The sequence below is a fragment of the Oryzias latipes genome, chromosome 18, assembly GCF_002234675.1.
Source record: "Oryzias latipes chromosome 18, ASM223467v1".
NCBI classification, from domain to species: Eukaryota; Metazoa; Chordata; class Actinopteri; order Beloniformes; family Adrianichthyidae; genus Oryzias; species Oryzias latipes.
Genome location: NC_019876.2, coordinates 7,117,327 through 7,144,816, shown reverse-complemented (window position 1 = coordinate 7,144,816; position 27,490 = coordinate 7,117,327). Strand labels below are relative to the sequence as shown.

At 40.8% G+C, this 27,490-nt stretch overlaps 2 protein-coding genes across 3 annotated transcripts; both read left to right on the top strand.

Annotated features, from left to right (window-relative positions):
• The first annotated feature begins 1,726 nt into the window (after positions 1–1,726).
• Positions 1,727–14,515, top strand: LOC101161441 (protein fantom-like). Of its 2 annotated transcripts, none has more exons than XM_020711672.2 (30): positions 1,727–1,839; positions 2,817–2,870; positions 2,966–3,086; positions 3,161–3,366; positions 3,430–3,532; positions 3,622–3,759; positions 3,837–3,942; positions 4,037–4,060; positions 4,140–4,286; positions 4,386–4,459; positions 4,530–4,750; positions 4,849–4,955; positions 5,761–5,811; positions 5,904–6,083; positions 6,164–6,281; positions 6,396–6,559; positions 6,650–6,995; positions 7,070–7,230; positions 8,741–8,973; positions 9,054–9,169; positions 9,553–9,761; positions 9,883–9,939; positions 10,009–10,202; positions 11,036–11,111; positions 11,209–11,269; positions 11,381–11,451; positions 12,500–12,689; positions 12,759–12,843; positions 12,945–13,072; positions 14,089–14,515. In XM_020711672.2, exons 1-30 carry the CDS (start codon positions 1,752–1,754, stop codon positions 14,310–14,312), a joined length of 4,053 nt encoding a protein of 1,350 aa, XP_020567331.2. In that variant the 5' UTR covers positions 1,727–1,751; the 3' UTR covers positions 14,313–14,515. The 2 variants fall into 2 exon arrangements, with proteins under 2 accessions (XP_020567331.2, XP_011485748.3); XM_011487446.3 differs by having other exon boundaries at positions 3,619–3,759.
• A 621-nt stretch (positions 14,516–15,136) lies between these two features.
• Positions 15,137–27,456, top strand: LOC101161191 (PC-esterase domain-containing protein 1A-like). The gene is made up of 9 exons (XM_023966047.1): positions 15,137–15,460; positions 15,579–15,654; positions 15,731–15,810; positions 18,382–18,614; positions 22,058–22,208; positions 24,479–24,725; positions 25,810–25,857; positions 26,922–27,095; positions 27,175–27,456. Exons 2-9 carry the CDS (start codon positions 15,582–15,584, stop codon positions 27,318–27,320), a joined length of 1,152 nt encoding a protein of 383 aa, XP_023821815.1. The 5' UTR covers positions 15,137–15,460; positions 15,579–15,581; the 3' UTR covers positions 27,321–27,456.
• Positions 27,457–27,490: the final 34 nt, after the last annotated feature.

Here is a 27,490-nt window from a genome sequence, read left to right as displayed (position 1 = left end):
TGGGAAATGGTCGTTGTTGTTCACCTCTTAGCGTATCCCGTCAGGGGTCGCCACAGCAAACAAACTGTACAGCTCTTTAGGCCTTAAAGCAAACTACTGCCTTACTAAGTAGCCATGTGTGGGGACAAGTCTGGGTCTCCCTGTGCTGGTCCCCAGCCTGGATAAAATACAAGTTTGTGCCAAAAAGGGCATTGGGTGCAAAAAAAATCTGCCAAACCACCTGTCACAGTCCCATGAACACACACATTCATACACACACTAACGCCAAACACTGGCGTCAACCTATAACCACCAGGAACAAAGTGGGGTTCAGTGTCTCGCCCAAGGGACACTTCAAACCTGCGATCAGAGATTGACCGGTCTGTGCACCACAGCCACTCCACCAACGTTATATCTGAAGTTGTTTTGACTTTTCATTTCTTGCATTCAATATTATACATCCATCCACCCATTTTCTGAACTCGGTCAATCCCTTCTGGGGTCCCAATGTTGCTGGAGCCTATCTCAGTCATTGTTGGGCAAAGGGCGGGGTACACCCTGGATGAATCGGGAGTCCATCCCCTCTAAACTCTTTTAGCTGAGTGCTCTAAGAAAAAACGTACACACATTTAAAACCTTTTTGTTTCTCTGGTAACTGAGCCCGCCCACAAAACTCACTGCAGCCCACAGTGGATCTGCTAATCAGATTATCGTGGTAATAGGATTAGGTCCGGGGCAGATGGAGTGAGAGACGGACTTCAGCATTTATTCTTGAGAAATACACTCATTTACCGCACTCCTATAGGTTATAGTTTTAACTTTATGGACAGATACAGATAGATCTTTCACATTTTGATGGCCAGGATGTAATTTCTGTTGTCAAATGTGTCGCTTAAGTGAAGAAAAGAGGATGTAAGTCGTGTTGTAAATGCAGGAAATCACTTGTAAACTTTCAGAGGGATCCTGTAGTTTTAACACATCTTTACTATAGAAATACCTCATTTGGATGGAGTTCAGACTAAAGGTGAGTTTGATTTCTTTGTTGAAGGAATTGTATTGGATTGGATTTGCCCCTAGGGGTGAGTGTGTCACCCTTTGATTGACTGGCAGGTTTACCTCGTCTTCACCCAACAGGGTGGATGGATGGATGGATGGATGTTTCTCAAAATAATATTACTTAAGTAGAAATAAAAAGGGGTCATAAATACTTAAGATTAAAGAAAAACAAACTGGTGGAGGATACTTTAAGAACTGAGTAACAATTAGATATTATTTTGTCAAAAGTCTTGACTTAAGGGAATCATATTTAAAAAGGAAAATTCTGGTATGTGCAATGTTAGATATTTAAGCACATTGGGCCATGAGGATTTAGGATGTCTAACACTACATTACTTGTTTTCCTTTATCATTGACAGTGAACAGGTTTCCCCTCACTGCTGCTTTTCTAGCATTGTCATAATATTACAATATTGTTTCCAGCAAAACTGAGAATATGACCAGTGCAAACGAGAAAAGCAAATAAAGAAATAGATAGATGGTTTTATGTTATTAAAGTTTTGTAAAACTAATCATTCATATTAGTTCGTTAAATAAATGGAACTGAGTAAAATCGGCCTTTAGTTCCCACCGCTGCTTTGCACTGAGTCTATTTAGTCCCACCTTGTCGCCGGCAGGAAAAAGGTAGATATGAAAAATGTTTCAGATGACCAAAGTTTTTTTTCCACTCAAGTTTACGACTGGCAGTCTGTGATTGGCCGTAGCAAGGAGGCGTGATGTCGCCAGTGGTGGACGAGACGGCGGGAGACCTCCCAGTGAGAGACATGGGGCTGATGAGGGGGGGGCTGATGGCAGCTCAAACAGGTTTGTCTGCATTTTTTAACATGAACCTATTTCATTTCTGAACTGACTCACGTCATCGAGCTCATTATTGGTAACCATGGCAACGTGAGCAACATTAAAAACAAGACTAGAGATACAATTATTAGACATACACTAATTAATCATTTAATTATTAATTGGGAAACTATGGTTTGAACCAATTACAAATTACTACGTTGAATTTTTACTGAAAGCCAGTCTTCCCAGAATGCTAGCACTTGAAATTACTAATCTAACGATGCATTAGTTTAATTTTAATGGTGCTTTGGATGTAATTTGGATTAGTTTGGTATGTTTTTCTTACAAAACATTGAACGGAAGAATTTAGAAGAAGGGTTTTTTTGGAAAGTTGCCCTGATGGTCTGAAAAATGAGGAGAATGTGAGAACCATTTTTGTTCATTAAAGTCTCACTCCGATCATACTTCTATCTTTTTAAAGTCTTTTTGCCAAAAAAAAAAAAAACATGTCATTTCCTAGGCCATAGCTTCTGCAAAGCAGCTTAGTTCATTAGAAAGTCGTGTCTGATTTGTGGGGGGGACTGTTGCTGTGGAGCAACCCCGCCCCCCTTCCCCTCCCTACAGCTGAGAGCTCCAAGGATGAAGCTTGTTGCCCGGCCAGTGAATTTTCTCCATCACCACCAACCTCTTTTTTAAACCGCGTTTTTTTCGTCTGCTCCTGATTCACAGCAAGACTTAGAAATGTGCTTTTGAGCTTAATTTTTTTATATATCATCAAATAAAATGCCACAAGACCATCATTTTTAATGGAATGGGTCTTGAAGTTCTTTCTTTTAAAGCCAAAAATGCCAACTGTTTATTCTGATTTCATCCATATTCTGGTCATGTTTGACCTCACATGCTTTAATTATTTACATTAAAGGTTTTAGGAAGCTTCATGTTCTAAAACAAGAAGGTATCAAACAGATTTGTGAGCTGCTCTGTATTCCTGTTTCCACCAGACTCCATGAGGGAAGTCAAGTCATGGAAGAAGCAGCACATCATGAAGATGAAAAGTAAAATAAAAAGCTTCTCTCTTCAATGCAGTTGGTTTCACCGAGGTCAAAACCTCTCAGAGGGTCTTGATTTGGATCATTCTGTTTTTTTTCAGCAGACCCACAGCGGCTGTTTCGATTTCCCAGGGAGCACCTGGAGGACTTGTGTCTGCGCCTGCAGGAGGAGAACAGCGTGCTCAAGCAGCACACGCGCACACAGGAGCAGAGACTGAGGAGGTGATGCACGCTGAGCAACAGCAGGAAAGCTGAAGACATGCTGACAAACCAAAGCCTCTGCTCCGCTGCTCCAGGATGTCCACCAGACTCACGCGTCTCCGTCAGGCCAGCCCTGGTTCTGGTGGTGGGAAAGACAGGGACATGGAGGACACCATACAGGAGCTGGAGGCCCGGGTGGTAATGCTGGAGAGCCAGAAGGGAGTTCTGCAGAACAAACTGAGCCTGGCCAAGCAGCACATCATGGACATGGGGGCTCACCGCCCCTACAAGTTCAGCAGATGTGAGTTATGAGAGCTGATAGAAACACAGAGATGCAGCTGTGCATGAATTCCTTTCATATTAGGTAAAAATCTAGACGGGGAGGGCGGAGTCCGGAGGGCGGCCCAGACTGCTCCACCTCGATACGGCCTCACGCTGGAGGACACCAGGACAGAGGTGGAGAGACTGTGAGTGAATGATGATGATCCAGCACCCCAAACTCGGTGGTCCTCCTCCCCTGATCTCTGCCCCCCCCCCCCCCCCCCCCCTCCAGTAGGACCAGCATGGCGGAGCAGGTGAGGGCGGCGGAGCTGGAGATGACCGCTCAGGCGCTCCGAGATTCTCTGAGGGACCGTGAGAAGGAGATGGAGGGAACCATGAGGGAGCTGAGGAAGCAGCAGGCTGACAGGCACAGGTGGTGACACGTTCAATGCATGTTTCATGTGTCATGAAGGTGTGTGCGTCTTTTGAATCTATCATTTGAATGGATAGGATCACCATCAGGGAGAATGTGGATCTAATCCGGCTACAAAAGCAGCTCTCAGAAAAGAGTGTGGCCCTCAGAGTCATGGAGGAGAAGTTCACCTCCCTGCAGCAGGTGGGGCGTCCTTCATTTCACCACAGAACCTGCCAAATTAGACTGTTTTCCATAACTTTTTGGTTTTCTTTTCTGTCTTTCTTCTTGCATTTAGGCATTTGAGAATCAGCTGGAGGAGGTAATGGTCTCTGCGCATCGAGTCCCGTGAACGTTTTCTGAGTTGTGTCAGTCATCGGAGATGACTGTGTCTCCTCCAGAGTCAGAGATCCATGAAGGAATGCCAGGTCTCTCTGCTGGAGAAAGTGGAGGATTTGAACGGACAGCTGAAGCAGGAAAGGCAAAGATCCCTGGATCTGGAGGGTCAGCTGACATCCACATCTCTGTCTGTGCAGAACCAGGACAAGGTAAGAAATCTGCCCGAGACTCCACAATAATGAACAGGGACTCGGGAAGAATGAGATCCTTTACAAAATGAGTTACAGAGACGATTTTCCCCTTTTCAGCTCCAGGAAAGGATCACAGATCTGGAAGGAGAAAGGGATCTGATAAAAGAAAACTATGACTCTCTGATAAAGAGGTAATGAAAAAAACACATAAATCCTGGTAAATTATTATAAATTGTTGTTTAAAAAAAAATTCTTTGTCAGTACTTTGTCTCCCCAAATCAAGCACGAAGACCAGGTTGGACAGCAGAGGCATGTGGAGCAGAAGAGGGAGAACGTTGGAGAAAACATTGACAGAGATGAGCTTCAAAGACTGGAGGAACTGTTACAGGCGGAGAGAGGAGAGAGAAGGAGGCTGGAGGAGGAGCTGAGGAAACTGAAAGAGAAGAAGGAGATGTTGGAGGAGCAGAGGGAGGAAGAAGAAGGTCTTTGGTTAAAAAAAAACAGTTTTATAAACATAAAACAGTCACTTTCAAAGAAATTCCTTAATGTAAAATTAACAGCAAAGACCTTTTTCATCCAGAGATGTCTGCGCTGATGAGGAGGAGGCAGGAGGATCTGGAGCGGGAGGTCGTTCATTACAAAGAGCAAGTCTCTGTTCTGCAGGACAGACTGGACTCAGTCACTAAAGTAAGAAAAATGAAAATGCTGAATGGTGTTTATGTCAAAGAAGATTTCTATCAGTTCTTCTGGTTTGCTGAGCTGGCATCCATCAGTGAGTTCTTCATCATTCAGCGCAAACGGAAACTCTCTGTAAACAGCTCTTGATGCCAGTTTTCTGTGTAGCTCCCCTCTTATGGCTCTGATCTGAACTATCAGCAGATCCCAGATCCCGGACAAGCCCCCACTTATGTCACATCCCTGATTCAGAGAGAAGGGACAAATAGGTCAAATAAAAAGAATTTGACACCTGAAGATTTTGGAAGGGAGAGTGAGAACAGCAGAGTGGACGGCCATTACGAATGAAGGGTTCAGAAATAAATATTTTAACCAATTTTATTATTGTTATTTTAGATAACATGAAAATATATGAAAACAGCAGTTCTTTCAGCTGAAGTGCTGTTATTAATGCTTGAAAAACTGGTTTTTATGGTTTTTTTATGTTTGGCAATAATAAAAATTTTAATTAAAAAAATGGGGGGGGACTGACTCCCCTGTAGCTCCGCCCCTGCACCTCAGCTGAAATAATAATCATAATAATAACAACGCATTGGATTTCTCTGCGCTTTTCCAGACGCTCAAAGCGCTTACAGTGTGCATCATCCTCATTTATACTTGGTGACGGTAAGCCACTGTTGTAGCCACAGCTCTACAACAGTGGCTTACCGTCAAATAAATAGTTGATGTGTCAAAAATGACTCTGCTAAAGTAATTTGAACACAGTTAATGTTTGTTTTTCCTTTGTTAAAAACAAAAACGACAACATCTTTTCCAGGAGTTTGACATGAGCGCTGAGGATCTCAGTGAAACCCTTCTGCAGATCAAGGTTTGTTCAGCTGCATCTCTTTCACTGAAATAAAACATAAAAAAAAGCCAAACTGTTTAGTTTTCATTTTCCTTTTTCTCCTTAAACTGCAGGCCTTCAGGATGCAACAGGAGAGCAGGGTAGGCCTGAACTTCCTCACGCCTGATGGGAAGCTGGAAGATCCCGGCAGAGACTTTGCAAATGTTCAGGCACAGCATGCAGAGACTGTGCTTGAGCTTCAAAAAACCCGAAACCTGTTGCTGCTGGAGCACCAAATCGCTAAAGACCTGCAGGTATGCACACACAAAATGTGACAGACTCACGGTGAAGAAAAACAATTCCACAAAGCCTCAGTTGTCATTTCTATCCCAAGGAAGAGTTGAAAACCATCAACCAGAGGCTGCAACAAGAACGTGAGGAGAGCCGGAGGAGGACGGAAGAGAAAGAAAAACTTCTATCAAAAAGAGCTGCGCAGATCAACACTTTACAAGGTGAGACAGCAACAAAAACCAGCCCCAATCATACTACCCCCACTGCTGTGCTTGACAGTGAATAGTAATAAAGGTAAACTTCCCCTTAAGACTTGGATCTCTCTGTGTCTGAAGCCCAGCTGAAAGAACTGGCTTACAGCCCCAGGAACTACAAAAGAACCATACCCATCCAGTACACCTGGCCAGCTGGGGATCAGGAGGTGGTACAGCCCATCGAGGATGACTTGTATTTCTCCCAGTTAAAGGCTGGAGAATCACTCTTGGAGATCCACCTTAAGGTCAAACCCCAGCATCCAAACACACGCCCAAAAAAGCCAGAGTAGTTTTCCCTGAACTCTGGTTGACCAGCGGGTTTAATGTTCTTCCAGGCGGCCGCTTTCACTCCAGCAGGTCTCCGTGTCATGAGCAAAGCCCATCCAGGAGCAGAGAAGAGCGAAGACATCGTGACCTTCTGCACCTTTTGCCTGTTGGACTTTGAGATGAACTCCACCCCGCTGGTGTCGGGGAGCCAACCCAACTATGGCTTCACAACCCGCTACGGTCTGACGGCACGAGACCTGGGGAGACTGGAGGGTCAAGGGTCGAGGGTCCAAGTGGAGCTCCATCAGGCGTTGGCAGGGGTCACGTTTGCCACTTTTGGAAGAGGAAACATGTCACTCACTGGTGCCATGGAAAGGAGAGGAGAAAAAATCAGCGGGCGGTTCAGTGTCACAGGTGGGTGAAGGTGTTCACCAAATGAACTACAAGTAATGAAACATCCATCAGTTTATGTGTGTGTGTTATCTTAGGAGGTGGGGGTGAAATGGTTGGTGTCGTGGATTTCTGGGTGCGCCTCTTTCCTCCTGCAGAGCCCGTCGGCTTTGTGAAAGAGGGCGGAGCTGAGAGAAGACCAGGAACACAGAGGAGACCTGGACAGGTGTCGTTAGGATGGCAGGACGACAGTCAGGAGGTACAACAAAGAAAACAAAACAAAGTATTTGCTCAGCCCTGACTTTTACGGTGTGCAATTCAGTTCAATTCAATTCAGTTCAATTTTATTTGTATAACCCAAATTCACAACAACAGTCGTCTCGATGAGCTTCGTGTCGGTAATTGAAAAAGTAAAACATAAAATCAAAAGGATCATGAATACACAGAATTCAATAGGAAAATACTAAATAGAACTAACAAACTAAGCTAAACGGGACATCCTTCGCAGTAAGGAAAAACTGCTAAATCAAGCAATCTGCTATCATGGGCTCACTACTCAAAGACTATACATTGTGGAACTTTCTCAGTTCCTCAGATTTTGATGCAATTTGGACACATGCTCACTGTTTTCCTTTTTTTTTAATGCCATGTCACACATTGGTTAATGTAAAAACCTAATACGCATGAACAGTTTTACAAAGACTGTTTATGAATCCACTGTGTTCTGAGGATGAAAACCTCACTTATTTGAAAAAAAACTAGATTTAAGTAATCTTTTTAGAATCAATCATTCAAATGCAGTGCATAATGGTCTATATTTGCCCGTTTAGTGAGCTTTGATGCACGCTAACTTTTTGTCGAGACTACTGGAAAATTTCCAGGACAGTGGATTTCAGATTCAGACTAACTTTTATATTGTGTAGTGAGTGATTCGTTCATTCATCTTCTAAACGTTTTGTCCCTTTCGGGGTCACGGGGCTGCCGGATCCTATCCCAGGTTCTCGTGGGCAAAGGCAGGGGACACCCTGGACAGTCTGTCGCAGGGCCACATGTAGTGAGTGATTTAGGACGCAATCCTGGTCTTTCCTGCTTTCTGCTGATAAGCTGACTCAGGTGTGTCCTCGTTCTGATTAGCTTGAACACACCTGATCCAGGTAATAGCTAAAAGTAGAGCAGGGAAAACTGGAAAACGAGCAGGAAGGTAGAGCCTTAGGACCGTGCTTGGGCAGCCGTGGTATAAGTGGTAGAATTTTCATCTCTTTTTTTTTTATTTAATTATGTGGATTCTCAGGAACCATAAAAATCCTCAGGAGCTCTGAACAAAGTTAAAAAGATGGCAAACTTTCCACTCCGATCATGTTTTGATCTATTGTAAAAGATTTTTAATTATTTAATACCAAAATAATCTAGGACATAGATTCTGCAGAGTGGCAGTAGTTCATCAGAATTTTTTTTTGCTTCAAGAAACAAAGAACAGCAGCTGATTTTCACTGAAATAATGCCAAAATATAAATCAATGTTATATAAATATAATATTATTTAAATATGAATAATATAATATAAATATTTGGAAATAAAATTAGGCCAAAACATTGATTTATTGTTTTGTTGAAATCATCAAAAATACCAACAAAACTCTTAATTAGTTTTTATTGTTTTGTTAACAAATGAATAGTAATATGGAACTCCAAAATCGAATATGTAGCCATTGCATTTGATTTCATTTTTTATGTACAACTGCATAAAGCAATGCTTCTAAACCGTGACAGGAGCTGCATGACCATGGCGGAGGGATCCCAAATGAACTGGTGGTGATGCTGGAGCGCTGTGTGGGCCTCAGCGCTCGTTGGCCGGGTCTACTTCCTGACGCCTACCTGACGTACAGACTCTACGACCTGCCGCCTCACGTCTCCCAAACAGTCCAGTGCTCGGCTGATCCGGTGCTCAATGACGTCACCAGCTACCCTCTGGCAGTTACCAACGACGTGTTGCAGTACCTCAGGTCGTACAGCTGTTCAAAACTTCAAGTAAAGTGTTTTTTTACAGATGACACTGTAATATCTCATGGCTGCACTCTTTCAGATCCAGCAGTCTTTGGGTTTATGTGTTCGATGACAGCGATGACCAGATCCCGCCAGCCTACCTGGCCAAAACCCCCGTCCCCCTGCGAGCCTTGGCTTCAGGCAGAGAGATCAGAGGTGCGACGAGGAAGAGGATGGACTGTTGACTGTAGTTGAGAGCTGGAGCGAGCAGAGGAGTGTGATGTCGCCCGTTGAAAATGGTTTACTTCTGTCTCCAACAAAGTGAAGTCCATTCAGTCGCCATTCTTTCACGATACGGACGTCGCCATGTTGGAGGCAGACGTAGTCAGTAAGTGGTGACTGCTCTGAGTCATCGTTTCTGTGGAAACCATTTTCGCCAATCAGTATTGAGCTTTGTTGGAAGGCCACACCCTTACCAAAGCGGGCTACACAAAATGTCAATGTTTTACATAAGACCACCTACTTTTATTGAGGCATCTGATTGGCCAATTTATCCCTTGAATAACTACAGAAAACCAAATGCTGTGTTTTCCTGTCAGGTGATTATGTTCTGAGGGATCCAGCGGGCGGACCTCGAGGCGTGGTCAGAGTCATGGTAAAGTGGAAGTACCCCTTTCAGCCTTTGATGGAGAGCCTGGAGGACAAACCGGTGAAGCAAGTGGACGAGCAAAGGAGAGAAAGCACAGAGAAGAAGGAGAGACAAAGGGAGGACGCGTCCCAGAAACCCATAGCTAAACCTAGAGTGAAAGTACGATTGTTTTAGCATTTGCTAGATATAACACCACAAGCAGTGATTTGAAGAGTCAGAATGCTCACAATTGCTTCCTGCTTTGAACCTTAACCACGGCTCATCTGTATTTCACCTACAGCCTCAAAAACAGGAGCATGAGACACCAACAGCTGTGCAAAAAGAGACTGAAGCCCGGGTAAGATTTCTATTGAAGGATTACCAGCACCAAATGTCTGTGCGCCTGAATATTTATGCGTCCTTACAGCCCCGGCCACCGGCGGTCAGGCAGAAAAGCTCCCAGGATGTCAGGGTCAGGGTAACGTCTGCAAAAAGCCTGGATGCTCGTTCATCAACATCCAGAAAGAGATCCAACAAGATGTCACCAGAACGCTACCAGAGGAGTCCCCATCTGACGCCAGAGCCCAGGCTGAGCTCCACCACCGACAGGCCTCCACCCAGGTAAGCCGCAGTTATGCTCCAGTAAACACGGAAATTTGTCATTTCACAGATATTATATACAGGAAGATGAGACTTTGAATCAAGTTCTTGCCTAAAATCAACTAAATCATTTTTTACATCAAATTAAACCAATTGTCTTTGATCATCCCCATCGTTCCCCTTGTTTTTTTATATTGTTTCCATGCCACACCCCCCACTGAACAGGCTGTTTGCTGATTGGTTGAAGATCTTTTGATTGATTGTCAAAGTGTCCCCAGTGGTCTTTTCATTACAGTTATGCCTTTTTAAGCCAAAAGAAAAAAACTGTCGTTTTTTAGAACATAGTCTCTGCAGAGCGGCAGGAGTTTATTAGAAATTTGCCTTTGAGTTGTGGGCGAAGGAACCCCACAGGGAGCATTTGGCCATCACCCCACGTATTTTCTACATCACAAATACAATCATTTTGAAACCGCATTTGTTTATCTGTTCCTGATTCACAACAATTTGACGAAAGAAATACACAGCAATGCTTTTTTTGAGTTTAACTTTCTTAATGCATGTTCTCCAGTGAGAGAAAAATTCTGCAGGAACATGTGGAAAACACCATTTATATATTTTCATTACAGTTACTTTAAGCTTCACCTTCTTTTAGTAAACCCTAAGAGCACATTGAGAGTTTAGAATTATTGGGAGTCAAAAGGGAGAAACTAGAAGTCACACAGAAACATAACGATTTTGCCTTTTAAATCATATTTATTGCTCATGAATGCAAATATTGATCTTCAGTTCAAATAAAATCTCATTTAAAATTTAAAATTTTTTTCAAGAATTCTGAAGAGAGACGTTTGTTTCAGATCTTCTGTTGGAGCATCTTCGAGACGATCGGCGACGGCGTCAAGAGGAAGTTCAGTCAGCGATGCCAGGACTCAGGTCAGTTCACTTCCTTCCTGTGTGGTATTCTCCCCTTTAAGCACCACCTATTGCTAAATTGCTCCAATAATGAACTTAATAATATATATTTTTTCAGAATCTGCTCTCCGTGGATCAGGTGTCAGCAGCCGGAGATGAAGAGGAGAGGAGTGAGAGCGGTAGAATGACACGTTTTGGTTTATTATTTTTAACTAAATATTCATTTTGAGTCTGAAGCATGAAGTCAGAGCGCTGAAGGTTCTGACAGTTCTGACATTCTCCTGCTGCAGGAGAAAGCGAATCCTCAGAGTCCAGCTCGTCTGACATGATCGTCATTCCACCAAAACGGAAACCAAGAGCGGTATGAACTCTTCCCAAATGAACTTAAAGTCCAACTCCGATTATCTTTTGATCTATCGTCTAAGCGTTCCCTTTGATCTTTTAATTCTGATTATGCTGTTTTCAGCCAAAATCAAAGAACCTGCCTTTTTCCAGGACATAGCTTCTGCAGAGCAGCAGGAGTTCGTTAGAAAACCACCTCTGAGTTTCCACACTCTCCAGCTAGATTACAGCCCCTCTCAAACCCAACCTTACATTAGCGGAGCAACAAAAATGGAGAGCAATATTGGAGTTACCCAATCATACTCCAGCTCAGACGAGGAAAACGAAGTCGCACATGGATCTAATTTATCTACAAGTGGATGCACAGGAGTTAAGTGGAGCAGGGAGCTTGTGGCTTGCCGTAGTATAGATTCTACATTACGCACAAGCTTTTACCAAATTCTTTTTTCTGTTTGCTCCTGATTAACACGATATGAACAAAGGAATATTCAGAAATGCAATTTTAAGCTCAATTTTCTTCCTATTTGTCCTCCATCATCAGAAAAAGGCCACCAGAACATGTTAACAACACCAAAACAAAATTTTTATGGGAGTGGGTCTTTAAAGAGCAAAAGACACAGAAAAACAGGATTTTCATGAAAAGTTCTGTTTTCGCTGTTTTTATCGTGTTTTTGTGGAATTTTTTCTGATGATCTGGGAATTTGTATTTATTCAAATCTTTGTGAATCAGGAGCAGACCAAAAAAAAGGCAATTCAAGAAAGATCCTATTTGTGATGTAGAAAATATGATGGGCGGGGTCTACTCCACCCAGCTACGGGGAGGGGGAGTGTGTGTGTGTGTGTGTGGGGGGGGGGGGGGGGTGCTCTGCGCCAGCAGTCCTGCCCACAACCCAGAGGCAAATTTCTGATTTCTATCTTCCTCAAAACAATTCAGGTTTTTTGATTTTGGTTAAGACGGCATAATAATGACGCTTTTAAATAGATTAAAAGATGGCTGGAGTTTGGACTTTAAAGAGCAGAAGGAGAAACTACAATAAACCATAAGACTTTTTTCTTTCTTTTTTTAGGGAAACAAACTAAGAGTTGAGATTCTGTCCCTCACATTTGAACCGTCCTCCCGTGTGGCATTGGACGAGTCGGTGCAACGCGTTTACGTGGAGTATCGGCTGCTGGGCGTTCCCATGGAGACCACAGAAACACCCATGTCCCTCCGGAAGCCCAGGGAGGGGGAGGAGATTCATTATAATTTCACACGGGGTGAGTTCTGATTAGTTTTCAAGCTAACAATGAATATTGAAATAAAATGTCTTTATTCGGTTCTTTCAGTGATTTATGTGGACGGCTCTCAGTCAGCTCCACTTAGACAGTATCTCTACACAATGCTGGAGGCCACGGACCCCAACCAGGGAAGGTAGCGTCGTCTCTTTAAATAATTCTGAAAACACTTTAAAAGGATCCAACTATGTACTTTCCTTTGACAAGCTACAAACTTGTGTTTCTGTGAAATGACAGGCTAAAGTTCAGTGTGGTGAGTGAGCCCATGGACGATAGCGAGGAGTGTGTGGACGTCGGACACGCTTTCTTGGACTTACAGGAACTGTTGCTAACAGGAAATGATGTCATCGAACAGCAGATAGACAGTAGGTGTTGAGTTGCTAATCATAGTAAAAGAAAAAAACGCTGAGGGATTCTGACTGAATATTAGCAGTATATACATTTTATGCAATGAACTTTTATAAACACACTAACAATCTGATTTTTTTTAAATAACTGTAAAAATTGAATAGTGCTGTTTAACATTTTGACCACCAAGCAGGCAATTTCAGATATTTTTAATTTAATTTTTATGACATGTCCTCGTCATCATTGTTTTAAACTGCAAGTCATTTTTTGTAAACAAATAAATGGCAGAGATTCATATTTAATATATTTAGATGTCAAAAATTTAATAGAGGAAACTATTGCTTCAAATATCAAATAAGCGTAGATCTGAAATCTTATGTTGAAACCATGGAAAATGAATTTGCTGCAAAAAATAATTTTCTTTTTCTTTCGAAAAATGAATATTCATTTATTTTACCACAAATTGGACCATTTTTAATTGCTTAAGTACATTTTAACTGGAAGGTTATTACGTAGGATCACCAAACAGATCATTGAGAACAGTTTAGACCAAAACAAAGTCTTCTTAAATGTAGAAGATAACAGAAAAGTATCGGTTGTCTAATCTTATTTTAGAAATAACAAAACATATACAATACAACTTTCTGAGCATCAGTGGGACAAAACTGTAGACTTTTTGATCTTTTTATAGAGTTAAATTTAATTTTCAGTACCATTCGCGGGTGTTTTGTTGCTTGAAATATCTTTACACAATGGCATTACACGAAGTATAAATACGATAAAATCAATAAATACCAAGAAAAGGTCCTATCTCATTTCATTGTGACCAAAGTCTAATGTTATATCCCATTTCCTGTTATCTAATTCTATCTATCTTATCTAGCTTTTTTCCTATTATCCCATTTCATTTTAAATGTCTTAAATGATGAAAGGAACTCTTGCTATGTACCAATGGTAAAATGAAAGCATAAACGTTTAAAACTTTCCACCAACATTGAGCAGAACGTCACGGTAAAATGTTATTCCTCCCCAGTTGTGAGTGTGGATGAGGAGCAAGAGGTGATGGGACATCTGAAGGTGTCCTTGGAGGCTGCAAAAGCTCTGACGGGAATTTATCAGGAGTTCCAGAACCAAGATGACAGCAGGGTAGAAGATAAGACTGAAGAAGACAAAGAGGAGGAGGAAGAAGAAGAAGAAAAGAAGAATAAAGATGAGATACAAGTGCTGGATTATGAGGATGAAAGTGTTTTTTACTAAGTGGAGCAACAACTCATAACTCATGTCGTTAATTTTTCTTATGCTAAATAGTTCATTGTCACCATCAAGTAAAATAAAACAAGAAGAAAAATACAGTCATAGCATAACTTAAAGCTTAACTTAACTTAAAAATGACTTTTCAGTTCAATTATTTGTTCAAATGGATATTTAGATTGTTATTAATGTGTGCTATCATTAATTTCAGGGGAAAAAAGAATAAAAATGCTTGACATGTTAAATTGTGACATTTTTGATCCTCTCTTTAAAGTTTGGGTTAAATTATTTGATAAAAAACACTTTTTTTGTTTCTTTGTTGCTTTTCAGGTTTGTTGTGAAGTAAAATTGCATTAATTTAATTATGAGTAATTAAATTAATGCAATTTTACTTGGGTTAAATTATTTGATAAAAAACACTTTTTTGTTTCTTTGTTGCTTTTCAGGTTTGTTGTGAAGTAAAATTGCATTAATGTAATTATGAGTAATTATAATAAAAATATAAAGTGTTCTCCATTGTTCTTAAAATAATTATCTACACAGACTGGTATGTTGTATATGCATAGTGATGAAAATTCGCATTTGTAGTGCATTGGCATGGTTACTTCAAGGTCTATTGTTGAGAAAATAGTGATCTTTTAAATAAAGTTAGGATGCCTTTATTTGATGCCGATTTTGTTTATCAAATTCTTGTTTTTTTATTCTATTGTGTGTGTGTGTTTTTTAACAAATCGAACAATGTAAATGAAATCAAAGCGGATGTTTTAGTTTTTCAAAAAAATGTATGTAGAATATTGTAAATAAAAATGGAAAATTCTGACATTCTCTAAACGCACCATCGAATCTAACGCACCTGCTGGTTTGAACCAACGGCAGCGGATTTAAATTTAAACTTACCGCTAAAAGTGTAACGTAACCGCTCTTATTTGTTGTTCTAAACTTCTGAGAACGGTAACAAAACTGGAGTTCGTTTTTTAAAGGATACAAGATTTTTTTCTGCGCTTCAGAGTTAAAAATCCCCGCTTTTAATGGTCAGTCAGCAAGTCGCATTAGCTAAATAGTTAGCATAACAACGTCGGGTTTGATTTAAAAAAAAAAAAAAAGACGAGGCTTTTTTTATGCTTTGCTTTTTCTCCCTCTAAAGACAAATACGGGTACGTATTTCAAACAAAGTTATATTGATCTGAAGCTACAAAACTTTTAATTTTCCTGTACTTCCGTTCATCCGTAAAGTAATGAGGGAGTAAATCGTCCAAAATGTATTTTTTACAGACAATGAAGACCGTTCGACACCAGCAGGCCTGCCAGCTGCTCCACAATAAATTTGTAGTGGTTCTGGGAGACTCCAGTGAGTAACTTCAGCTCCAATAAACTCTAATTTTCCAACCAAGTGTCCTGATTATCGTTATGTGTTTGTGCTCCAGTTCAGCGAGGTGTCTACAAAGACCTCGTTTTAATACTACAGAGCGACAGATATCTCACCCAACGGCAACTGAAGAGCAAGGCAAGTGCTTATGGATTCTTTACACCTCAAATTGTCACTTTTTATTTTTTATTTTGTCCACATCATGGTTCAGCTGTAGAGACCTAAACCAGCAGGGACCAGACGCTCCAGAGCGTCACGTGACTTGTTTTCCCTCCATTCTAGCTCATTGGCTTTGAAGGAAGGAAAAATGCCAACGATTTTTTTTTTAAAATAAAGTTTCATGTTTTAATTATGACATTATTATTATTATTACATTTTTAATCTGTCCCAGTGGGACGAACTTATTTGACACAGGTTGTATTTTATTTTGAAAGGAATTTGTATGTGCCGGTATCAAAAGAAAACAAAATTGAGAATTCTTGTATATGTATAAAATATATAACACCATTATAATTCAATTATTGTAAATATTTAAAACTACAATTTGTAAATTTAGGCCCACAAAAACATAAAGTGTATTTTTTACAATTTCTAGTTGGGACTTTGCAGCTCTTGCTGGGGTTTTGGTTTATAAGAATCTGAACCAAATGGTTGTAATCTATAAAGTCTGTAGGTAAAAGATCTTGGTTAGAAGTAATTTAAATTCTGATCATTTTTATTCTTATATTTATGTATAAATGTATTTTATCAAACTAAATAGGTTTTTCAAGGGAATACATGAGAAACATTCATGTTTAATGAAGTGGCGGTGACTCAGTCATTCTCAGCTCTTGTCTACCCGCCCTAAAGATTGCAGAACAGTCACATTCTCTCCACTTTCTTTGACAAATATACTTTATTTGCTGTGAAAGTCATGCTTGTGTACACAGTGTTTAAGCGTGACTCCTATATACTCATGATCACATATTTAAAGACTCACTCCAATGAAAATCCTGCTGTTTTCTTGTGTTTTTACAATGTCTTATAGCATTTCTTCACCAATGAAGGCCTTATAATGAATAATTTAATAAAATCTTTTTTTCAAATCGTGATGGATCCCGCCAAAGTCTTCCTCTCTGCTACCATTCTGAAGCATTCACTTGCAGACAAATATTCATTAACGCCTTTATTTTCCTCATCTGAGCTGCCGTCGGACTCAAAACTCTGGCAGAATATTGAATATTACTTGCAATTTTTTATCTATTTTTACTGGCTGTGCCAATGTTGGCTTGTGAGATGTTTTAAGCGAGCATGAGATGGTGTAAACAGAAGGCTGATGGTAAATTACCCAAAGGTTATCTTTCCACTACTCAACTTGGTGAAAAAACTTCTGCTGAGCTTTTGCTGATTTGCAGAAAACGTGTCTTAAAAAACGACCCAGGACTTTTTATTTTGGCTAAAAACTGCATAAACATGATTAAAAGACCCCTGGGAACAATTTTCCAATACAGTTGTAGCGGCTGCGAGCTTATGAGCCGCTAGAGAGGCTGCGACAGGTCCTGTTTGCGACGCGCTCCACAAAAAACTATGACCATGAAATCCACTTTTCTTGTGTGTCGTGATTTATTCCACTTCATTATTGCCTCAGATGACACATGTGGTACGATCCATTTGAAAAGTATTGTACATAATCAAGTGTAAAAGCGGTCAACAAAAAATACTGGGCCCTGTGCACCCTCTCTGTATCAAACCAACAAACCAAACTAACACAGGTGACACGTGCGCCTAAATGAGATCTTAACTAATCACGTGACCAAAAAAGGGAATTATATACAAGCATGATAATGGCGACATTACAGTAAACACTTGTTTTGCGCGGGGGTTACGTTCCAAAAAGAACCCGTGATAGGCAAAATCCTTGAAGTAGAAACCTCTATTTTTTTAACAAGTATTATACAAATAAATACTCTATTATACATTGAAAAGAAAGAACAAACCATTTTACAGGCTCAAGCATTTGTTTCACAAATCAAAGTACTTAAGAAAAGTTTTTTCAACAAATAACTTCTGTTCTGTACTGTCAAATAATAATTTTAATCATCAATGTGAACAGAAGGCTTCAAATTGCGGAGATTAGCCCCGCCCACCGCGACCGAGTAATTGGATTAAACGGGAGAAAATTAGAAATGATTATGAAAAATATACAAAGTACAGTGGGACAAATAGTGACTCAGGTGTATTTCACTGATCTTTAGACTGAGCCGCTGCATCCTGACTCCAATCTGCAGTGTTTTCTTCTGTTGAAGCCCGCGGTGCAGCTGTGTTTGTTCAGGAGAAGAACATAGTGATTGACAGTTGTTGTCGCTCTTTTTTCTATGGGTTTTAGAGAAACTCCAAATTGCAAGATGATTTGCACGTACGTGTTGTAAATTTGGCGAGCTGTTTTACTTATGTGTACATATTAAACTGCAACGTTATTGACGCACAGGTAGAGAAGAAGCAGAGTGACTTCTTAGCCAATCAGAATGCAGAACACAATACACGATGCAAATCCGTGAAGTAGCGAAACCGTGAAAAGTAAACCATGTTATAGTGAGGGATCACTGTAGAAGAAAATATAGTTGGAGTGGGACTTTACTGTGTATCAGGTCACTAACACAAGAATTTGATGACCATAGGGTAAAAATAACCATCCGTCTTCTGCTTGAACTCAAACGTCTGTCTCCTCAGGGGGAGATGAGCTTCGAGCAGGACTGCCTGGTGGAGGGGGGCTGTCTGAACCACATGAACAATGGGACGGAGTACCGGGAGGTCCGGCAGTTCCAGTCGGACCACCACCTGGTCCGCTTCTACTTTGTGACCCGGGTCTTCTCTCAGTACATGGAGAGCATCATGGAGGACTTCCAGCAGGGCCTGAAACCAGACGTGGTCATCATCAACTCCTGCGTGTGGGACATTTCCAGGTGAGCGTGTTCAGCAGAGGTTAATGGGTAACCCAGTTCAGGAAAACATGCTTTGGTTGGGAGTTTACTTTTCCTTCAGCGTTGTGCAAGTTTGTCCAGTCAAAGGAATTTAAATACAACACATCTTTGTAAACTCCATGTTTGAAGTTCTCTTTTTATTTTTAAAGGGAGCAGTTGGTTTTTTTCTAACACAAACTGTTTAGGGATTTTAGGACTGAATAAGAATGTGAACGTTCATAGTTTTCTCTCCATTGACTGTAGAATAGTCTCTTTGATATTGCGGTTTACCTTACATCAGGGCTCCCCAAATCCAGGCCTGGGGGGCCGGTGTAGATACAACAACCGTTTGTGGTCCTTTGAGTAGTGCTGACATCACATTATTGGAGTGGCTGTCCGTTAGTCCGATGACGTATCAGATAGTGATTGGTCTGGACAAATTACGTCACTACCATAGAAAAAAATATTATGAAGTCCGTTGTTTCTATTAAAAAAAAGGCCGTTATTTCTTTTCTTTTTTTCTTCTTTTTTTCATTGAACTTATGAAGTCAGTTGTAAACGAGCAGAGCTCCGACACAGAGCAAGATTATCTTCTAAACATGCTTTTATTATTGTTATGATTATAATTAGGTCTATTGCAGCTGAACGGACTGCCGTCCGAACCCTTCTCCGGACCAAACACCGTAACAAACACACACCTGCCTGCAAACACGAAGTTACGAGACTCCAGCTGCTCATCAGAGACACGGTTCACTTGTGTGGAGCAGCAGGTTCATTCTAACAGTCACAGATCTTTTTACAAAGTGAGTTGTGGCAAAAATTCTCTATGAACATTACAAAGAATAATGTCAGACACAACTTATGAGGGAAAAGAACTTTATATTACAAAAGGTAACGTGAAATGAAAATATGTAGAGCCCAAGCAGATCTCCACACTACATAGTTTGTCCAAGTGGGGCCACCAAAGTGTGACTCGAAGGACCCCGAACGGTAGTTGTAGGCCGACCGGTTATTGTACCTATACTGGGGGGTATTCCAGGAAGCAGGTTATGCTAGCTCCCACGATAAGTTTGAGGCTAAGGAAGTTGATAACCTCAGCTTTCGGTTCCAGAAATGGAGGTATGATTCAGGGTAGGTCAAGTTACCATGGCAACTCATGCTCTGAACATAACCTGGTCCGGAGCAGGTTTAGTTGAAGCTTAGTTTGTTTACAGAGAGGTGAAGCAGTATGGCGTTTCCATTTGAAGATTATTTAGTCGATGAAGAAGCTCAGATAATACTTTTTCCCCCGTGAGAGGGTGATAAGACCACATATGGATGTTGGAAAGAGAAACGTTTTACTTTGATCTAACTTAATTATTTGTTTCAGGTAAGATAAATCATTTTTTTGTTAGGTCATCTTAAAAATAACACGTAGTTTTCAGACAATTATTTTCCTTTCGTTCAAATTAATTCAATTAAGTAGGTGTAACTTTGATGCTGCTGTTAGATCGGCACTGCAAGGGATTCTGGGATATCATTCCCTTTGCCTGTCTGGACGGATTTGGGTTTAAGTGTGGGTTTTTTACAAAATGTGTTAAGTTGTATAGCTGTTTTACTGTGTTTCACCGTGTTTTGCCGAGCTATTTTGTCCTACTATGCTTAAGTCTCTGCACCATGAGTGAGAGTGAAGGAGAGGATGATGAGTTTATATAGCACCCCTAGCACCCAAACCTGTTATGACAGTAATGGAATGTTCTGTGATTAATTTTCGCACTCCGTGCATTTTTTTCCGTTCTTTTTATTGTTATAAAAATGAGCATATCTGCCGGCTCAAACTTGGACATATGAAAGTTCAAGAAATATAAGTAATTAAGGTGGAAAAAAGATTAATGAAGTAGTATGACATTTAGTTAGATAAATACGTAAATTTGAGTTGTATAAACAATTATTGAGTTTGAATAAATTTAACTAAATTATTTTTCAGCCGTGTTATTTTTTTGATGGACTTATAATTTCTATCCGCCGTCATTAAAATCTCAGACTCCGTCTGACTTCCGTCTCAAGTGTCGCGCTTTCTTTTTTTTTCTTCTCCACGCGTTTCCATGGTGACTCCAGAAATCGGCGATCTATTGAGAATGTCTTTATGTACCGTGCGTTAACCCAGGGTTACCAAGTCGAGCGTAATTACGCCAACTCATATCCGGTCTTTTGGAACCGACATACCCAGAGTACGCAAGTTCAGGCGGATTTCAGCCAGAGTTCAGGGTTAAAGTCAGGCTAGTTTTAACATGCTTCCTGGAATACCCCCCTGGTGTCCTACATGTTTTCCAACTAACCTGCCATTGAAGCTCCTTATTGGCTAAACACACCTGATCAAGGTAATCAGCATCACATAAGGCAGGGACACCGGCCCTGGAGGCCTGGATTTAAGGCCCCCTGCCTTACATGAACCCTGTTTCACTGTTTTTGTTTTTTCTTTTTTTTTCCAGCGCATTTTTGCATGCTTATGCTTTTTTTTTTCCTTATTAAACAGTGCGTCTGCATCTTGATTGGCTGTTGGCCACTATGAATACATTTCTATGGGTGATGTCACACTCATGTCCCGTTTTTTTCATACTGTTGATGGTTCTCCCTCAACAGACTTCCTGTTTGAAAACAAAAGAAATCTACTGACTGAAACATTTATAGAGCCACTCTGATGAAGATGGTGTTTTTAACCTCTTGCTGCATTAATCTGATGATGAGGAGATTCATAAGGAAAATTCAGCTGGAATTGCTTTTCTAAGCATTTCTTTATTCAAATTGTGAATCGGGAGGGGTTAAAAAAATCCAATTAGAAAAAGCTTGAAGCTGTGATGTAGAAGCTACAATCAGCCACAAGCTTCCTGCTCCATTCTGATGCATCCATTTCCTAACAAATAGATCCACGTACATCTCTGTTTTCCTCGTCTGAGCTGGAAGTGATGGGAAGTGGGGGTGGGGTTACTCTGCACCAACAGTCCCGCCCACAACTTGGAGGGTAAATTTCAGATAAACTATTGCCGCTCTATAGAAACTGTCCTAGAAACGACACATATTTTTTTAATTTAGGCTAAAAAAGGCATAAAAGTCCACTGGGAACACTTTGAAAATGGATCAAAAGATGATCAGAGTGGAACCTAAAAGAATTGGTCAAACAATGTTGGTACTATGATTAAGAGTGAATAACAATGTTATCTACATTATAATGAAGTCATTGAAGTCAGCGGAAGTCATTATTTTGTCCCTTATCGAGGATTTTCACTGCAAACTCTTATTTTTTATATATATATATATATATATATATATATATATATATATATATATATATATATATATATATATATATATATATATATATATATATATATATATATATATTATTAATTATTATTATTTTTTTTTCATTTTTGTGTGCGTTTTTGTGTGTGTGTTTGGTTGTGCAGATACAACTCCAACTGGTTGGAGGACTATCAGGAAAACCTGCACCGGTTCTTCGGGGAGCTGAGCTGCGTTCTGCCTGAGGAGACGCTGGTCATCTGGAACCTCACCATGCCTCTGGGGAAGAGCATCAGAGGCGGCTTCCTGGTTTCTGAGGTAAAGTAGCACCAGCAACAGAAAATGACACGCTTTTCAAACTTCAACCATTTACTAGTGACGGCAAACGGAGCCCGTGTTGCTCTTCCTGAAGCGGTGTGTAAGGCAAGGCAAGGCAAGTTTATTTGTATAGCACAATTCGTACACAAAGTAATTCAAGGTGCTTCACAAAACAGAAAAATGCATCAAAATCACAATACATCATAGAAATTATCAACGTAAAATTTACTTTAAAAGAAAAGAAAAGAAAAGATTTAAAAAGAAAGGAAGGAAAGAAAAGTGCAGATAGGACCTTTCAGTCATATACACGGCTAAACAGAAATGTTTTAAGTCTAGATTTGAACATGAACACAGAAGAGGCCTGTCTTACGACTTCAGGGAGGCTGAATATTGAAACGCTGATTCCCCTTGTTTAGTTCTGACTCTGGGAATCAACAGGAGTCCGGTCCCTGAGGTCCTCAGAGTACGAGATGGTTCATATGGCACTAACATGTCAGAGATGTACTTTGGTGCGTGGCCATGGAGAGACTTGTATACAAGCAAAGCTGCTTTGAAGTCTATTCTTTGAGGTACAGGGAGCCAGTGCAGAGACCTGAGCACAGGACTAATGTGATCATACTTCCTGGTTCTGGTCAGGAGGTGTAGCAAAAGACGGGTGTCACATGGTCAGCGATGTTTGAACATCCTTGCAGTTTTCGCATTTCATTTCATTTCATTTGAGGATGTTTGTCTCCTTGTCTGTGGGTGTTGGTCATCGGCTCATTAAGTTTCAGTGCATTCTGAATCAATAGCCGCAGTTACATGTGCAAAATATCTTGATCGGATCAATGGTCGGGTTAAAATTCACCCGTGCACATGGGCACAGAGAACCTTTTTCCGATTAGAGCTCTGCTCGGACACACGGTTCTCCTGAAGCCGGCAGCCGCTAACCCAGAGCGTCGGGACGGATCACAGTCCATCCAAGTCTCCCACACTTAACAAACAGCAAAACGCACACGTAACAAAGCATCCTCCCCTCAAACACATTAATAAATCCGGCTGCTATGCTCAGACTCTGAGACACGGTTCAACGTTCTTTCCGATTACTTTTGCCCATGTAAACGCAGCTACTGACAGCTTGACAGATTTGAGGGGTTTGATCCCACACCAGCTACCAGAATGCATCACAGCACAGATTTGGACAGTGAGAGTTAAAAAAAATAGAAGAAAAGAACTTGTCATCCAAAATCAATCACAACTGCAGAAGCAACGCTTCAGGCTTCCACGGCATGCGTTAATTTCTGATAATGCTCACTCTGTTGGCCATTAACCCTAACAAAATATGCTGCTTTTCTCTGTGACGGAATCCCCTGATTTACATAGATTGCGTAAACACTTCACTACTGCAACATGTGGCAAAGCTGCTCCCCTCTCTGCTTCAGAATCCTCTGGAATTATTAAACGCGTCAATATTTTAAGGCTTGCGGTCGTTGAAAGAATGTCAAGGCTGGAGTTAAACTGTGGTGAGTTAATGATTCATAGGAATGTGTTTCCTAGTATGGGAGAGAGTCTTTATCTTGTTGAAACGGTTATTTGCCATGAATGAACAAAACGCTTGAATGACCACAAAGACGTTTCTGGTCTCTCTTTGTGGTCTTGGGATTGAGTGTTTCAGGTGTGCTCCTTGGTTGCTGGGACTTGAGTTGTCCACCAGATGTCACCGTCATTGACGTCTTGAAGCTTTGCATCCTTTTCAACAGCATGGTTTGGAGAACCTCAGTGATTCGTGAGGCTTCACTTGCCCACCACCACTGATTACGTTATTAATGTAATTCCAACGGATTCTGATGTTGAGAAAAGCGGCGCCAGAATCAGTTGGAATTGCGTTATTTGTGTAAATGGTCAAACAGTTGCGGTGATTCAAAGAAGTTCGACCCAGAGTTCAAGGTTCAATGATCATGTGGTGGTGCAGTTCAGGGAGATCATGTGATTCCTGATTGGTTGAATGATGTGGAAACATCGTAACCAATCCTTCTTGATTAAAAAGCTTCGTGGTTTGATCTGAGTATCGTTGGCGTTTCACTACATTGCTTCAAATTCATGATGTAAATTCCAATTTTTTTCATGTTATGATGTCATTATTGAAAGTCTGTCATACGACCAACAGAGTTAAAAAAAATTCTTAACTTGACTTGATTAAAACAAATTTTCTTCACAGATTTTGTTTAGAAAACTCTTAATTCCGCATTTCTCTTGTCTACTCCAGCTTTTTATGTTGTGTTTTTGTTCAGATTGAGCACAAAGCCCCACAGCTCCGTTACGATGTGATCGAGGCAAACTTCTACAGCGGGACTCTGGCCGACGCCTACCAACGGGACGTTCTGGACCTCCACTTCCACTTCCGCTTCTCCCTGCAGCACCGCACCAACGACGGTGTCCACTGGAACGCCGTGGCCCATCGCAGCATCACCTGTCTGCTGTTGGAGCACATCGCCCAGGCCTGGGGGGTGCTGCTGCCCGACCCGCTGAGGACCGTGGGTGAGGAGAGAAGCTGTTTGTTCCCAAACTTCCACCATTCCATTTCCATTTGGTTGTAAAAAAAAAAACGTTTTGGAGCCACAAATGAACACGTATGAATCCTTTGAAGGTTTTTTTGTTCTTCCATTGAATCAGAGTCATTAATGGAGAAGTTTTAAATCCTGTCACACATGATTGATTAGTCGACCATGAAGGAGGCGTGGCTAGATCACAGGCCATGAAAATAAACAAAAAAATTGAAGAAATATTTAAAACCCATCATCCTTGCCGTGAAGAACGTCACTTGTTCTACCACGGTCCTGGTGAATACTCCATTCTGATTGGCTGCTGGGTGTGCATTAAGAATTGATAACCGCACGGCTAAAAATCGAAGTTTCGGTCACCTAGCTTAAATCTTCTGTATCACTCTGCCGGCTTCTTTGAAACAACCTTTTGCTTCATCATCTGGACAAAAACGAGCGGTTAGAGGTGAACTTTCTCTCTGAACTGATGCTTTATTTAAACCATCGGAAAGATCGGCATATAATAGTCCGCTTTTTGTGAAAACGGGGATCCAAATTGGAAAAATAACAAGAATTAAGGACAAGAAACTGGTTGAATATTTATCATTTTTTTGTAAGTGACCATGGTATAAGCGGATTAATTGCAGATGAAGTGTGCATTATCAGAAATAAACACACTTCGTGGAAGCAACCGTCCGTCGGCTATTAACCGTTACATAAACGTGTGGTGGATATATAGATGGCTCTTTTGGAGCTGGTCATTTAAAAAACGTGGGAACCCCTGGTTTAGATCAATGTTTCTGATCAAAGTCTTGGTTTTGGCAAGGACCTTTTTAGGAGTTAAAACCGCAGACTGGACAGAACCCTTGTTACTAAACCAGAGACATTACGGAACAAAAGTGAAAATTCTACCAATAAAAAAACATTAGCATGAAAAACTGACAGAAATGGGTTTGACCTGGAAATTACTTTAAAGGAAAAACAATTCATGGATTTGATTAATCAAAATGGGATTTTTGAAAACCGTGGTATTCATTCATATTTGTGATTTTTTTTTTTTTCTTCTTTTTTTCTTTTTTCAGACATTGGTGACCGGCAGCCTCTTTCCATCACTGCTCCAAAAACTGCAGGTGAGTTTGAGTGGAGCTGAACTAATGCAGATACGCCCAAAGGAAGTTAGAGATGGTTTCTACCTGAACAATCCATCATTTCAGATTCTATACATTTTATCCCTTGTGCTATCCTATGGGGTCCAGATGACCCCACCCTTACTTTGACGCGTTCTCCCTACCATGACAAAGGTGGATAAAGGTGGAAAGATTTCATGTAATCCATGGACACCAGTGAAGATCACAAATCATTGAAGAAAAAAGGTTCAGAGCACTGTCTAGTGGGTCTAGATGACCCAACTCCCAATGTTAAAGTGCCTAGGATAGCACAAGGGATAAAGGAATGGTAGCAGGTTAGCTTACCGCTGACTTTCATTTCATGGTATTAATATTTCACTCCGCCAGTTATCTGAGACGTCCCGATCCGATCATGTGATCGTAAATCAGACTGGGTCCAGTAGTTTCAGGCTCATTTATTTATGAATGTATTTATTTATGATCAGCGCTACATATTTCAAGCTTATTACAGATAAATACTCTGCTAGAAGTCTGCATCTTATAGGAGAAAACAAACACATTGCAACATTTTCTTGGCACCAATCGCACAGGAATACGGCGCCAGTTTGAGCTGGAGGCGAGATGGTTCCAGATTCAGACTTCTGGAATCCAAAACTCTTTAAATAAAAAATTTAAATAAATACAATTTTTAAATTGTCTGTTGGTTTGACTCGCCAAATGACCTAAAAGGGCACCTCTAAAAATTTTTAAAAAAAATCAGGTTTTAGTTTCTTTTAATGGGAAATAATACGACACGGCTGCCAAGGGGGCGTCTACAAAGCTCCAGAAAGACCTAAAAAAACTTTTTTGTTTGTAGTTGCACTATTTTTACTTAATTAAGCTTCTTCCTAAGTGTTTTTAAAGATACGATTAATATTAAAAAAAAAGTGCCTGGATCTGTTGTTTAATATCGCATTAGGACTCTATCTGCAGATATTCAAAATCAAATGGCTCTGTAGTTGAAGAATAAAACACAGGAAGACTTTATTTTTTGTTTCACCGTTTATTCTCCTTTTTTCCGTTTCCAGCACCGCTGAACTATAAGCGCTACACGGAGGAGTTGTACAGCGATTCTCTTCCCAGCAGCTTCCTGTACTTCGAAAGAGGAGACCCACAACTTCGGGAGACTACAGTAGGCGGAGCTGGCGCCGCGCCCAAGCCGCTGTTCCCCAGGCAGACTCCAGCCCGCTGGGCCAAAAGAGGTGAGCAGACGTTTCACGCCTCCATCCAGACAAATGGTGTTAAAGAGGATATGAAAACCTTCTTCAACCTGTCGCTCAGGCTCCAACTCCAGGCCTCCCTACTGCTTTGAGCCTTACGGAGATCAAAACCCTCCCCGTGTGGTGAGGAGCCGAAACGAGAGACTTCACTACGCCCCCTACGCCCAGCACAGACCCAGGCGCTGGACTCCCCACGCCTACTACTGAAGTACCACACAACCCGTCTTGTAAACTAGTAGTATTTTTGGTCAATGGACTTCCATTGATCGTTTTAGTTCTTCTTCCCCATTTAGTCATTTCAAAGTTTGTGTATTTAGATGACAAATAAAAACTGTTTTGCTGATGCAGAGTTTCTTTCAGAACGTTTTTAATGAAGT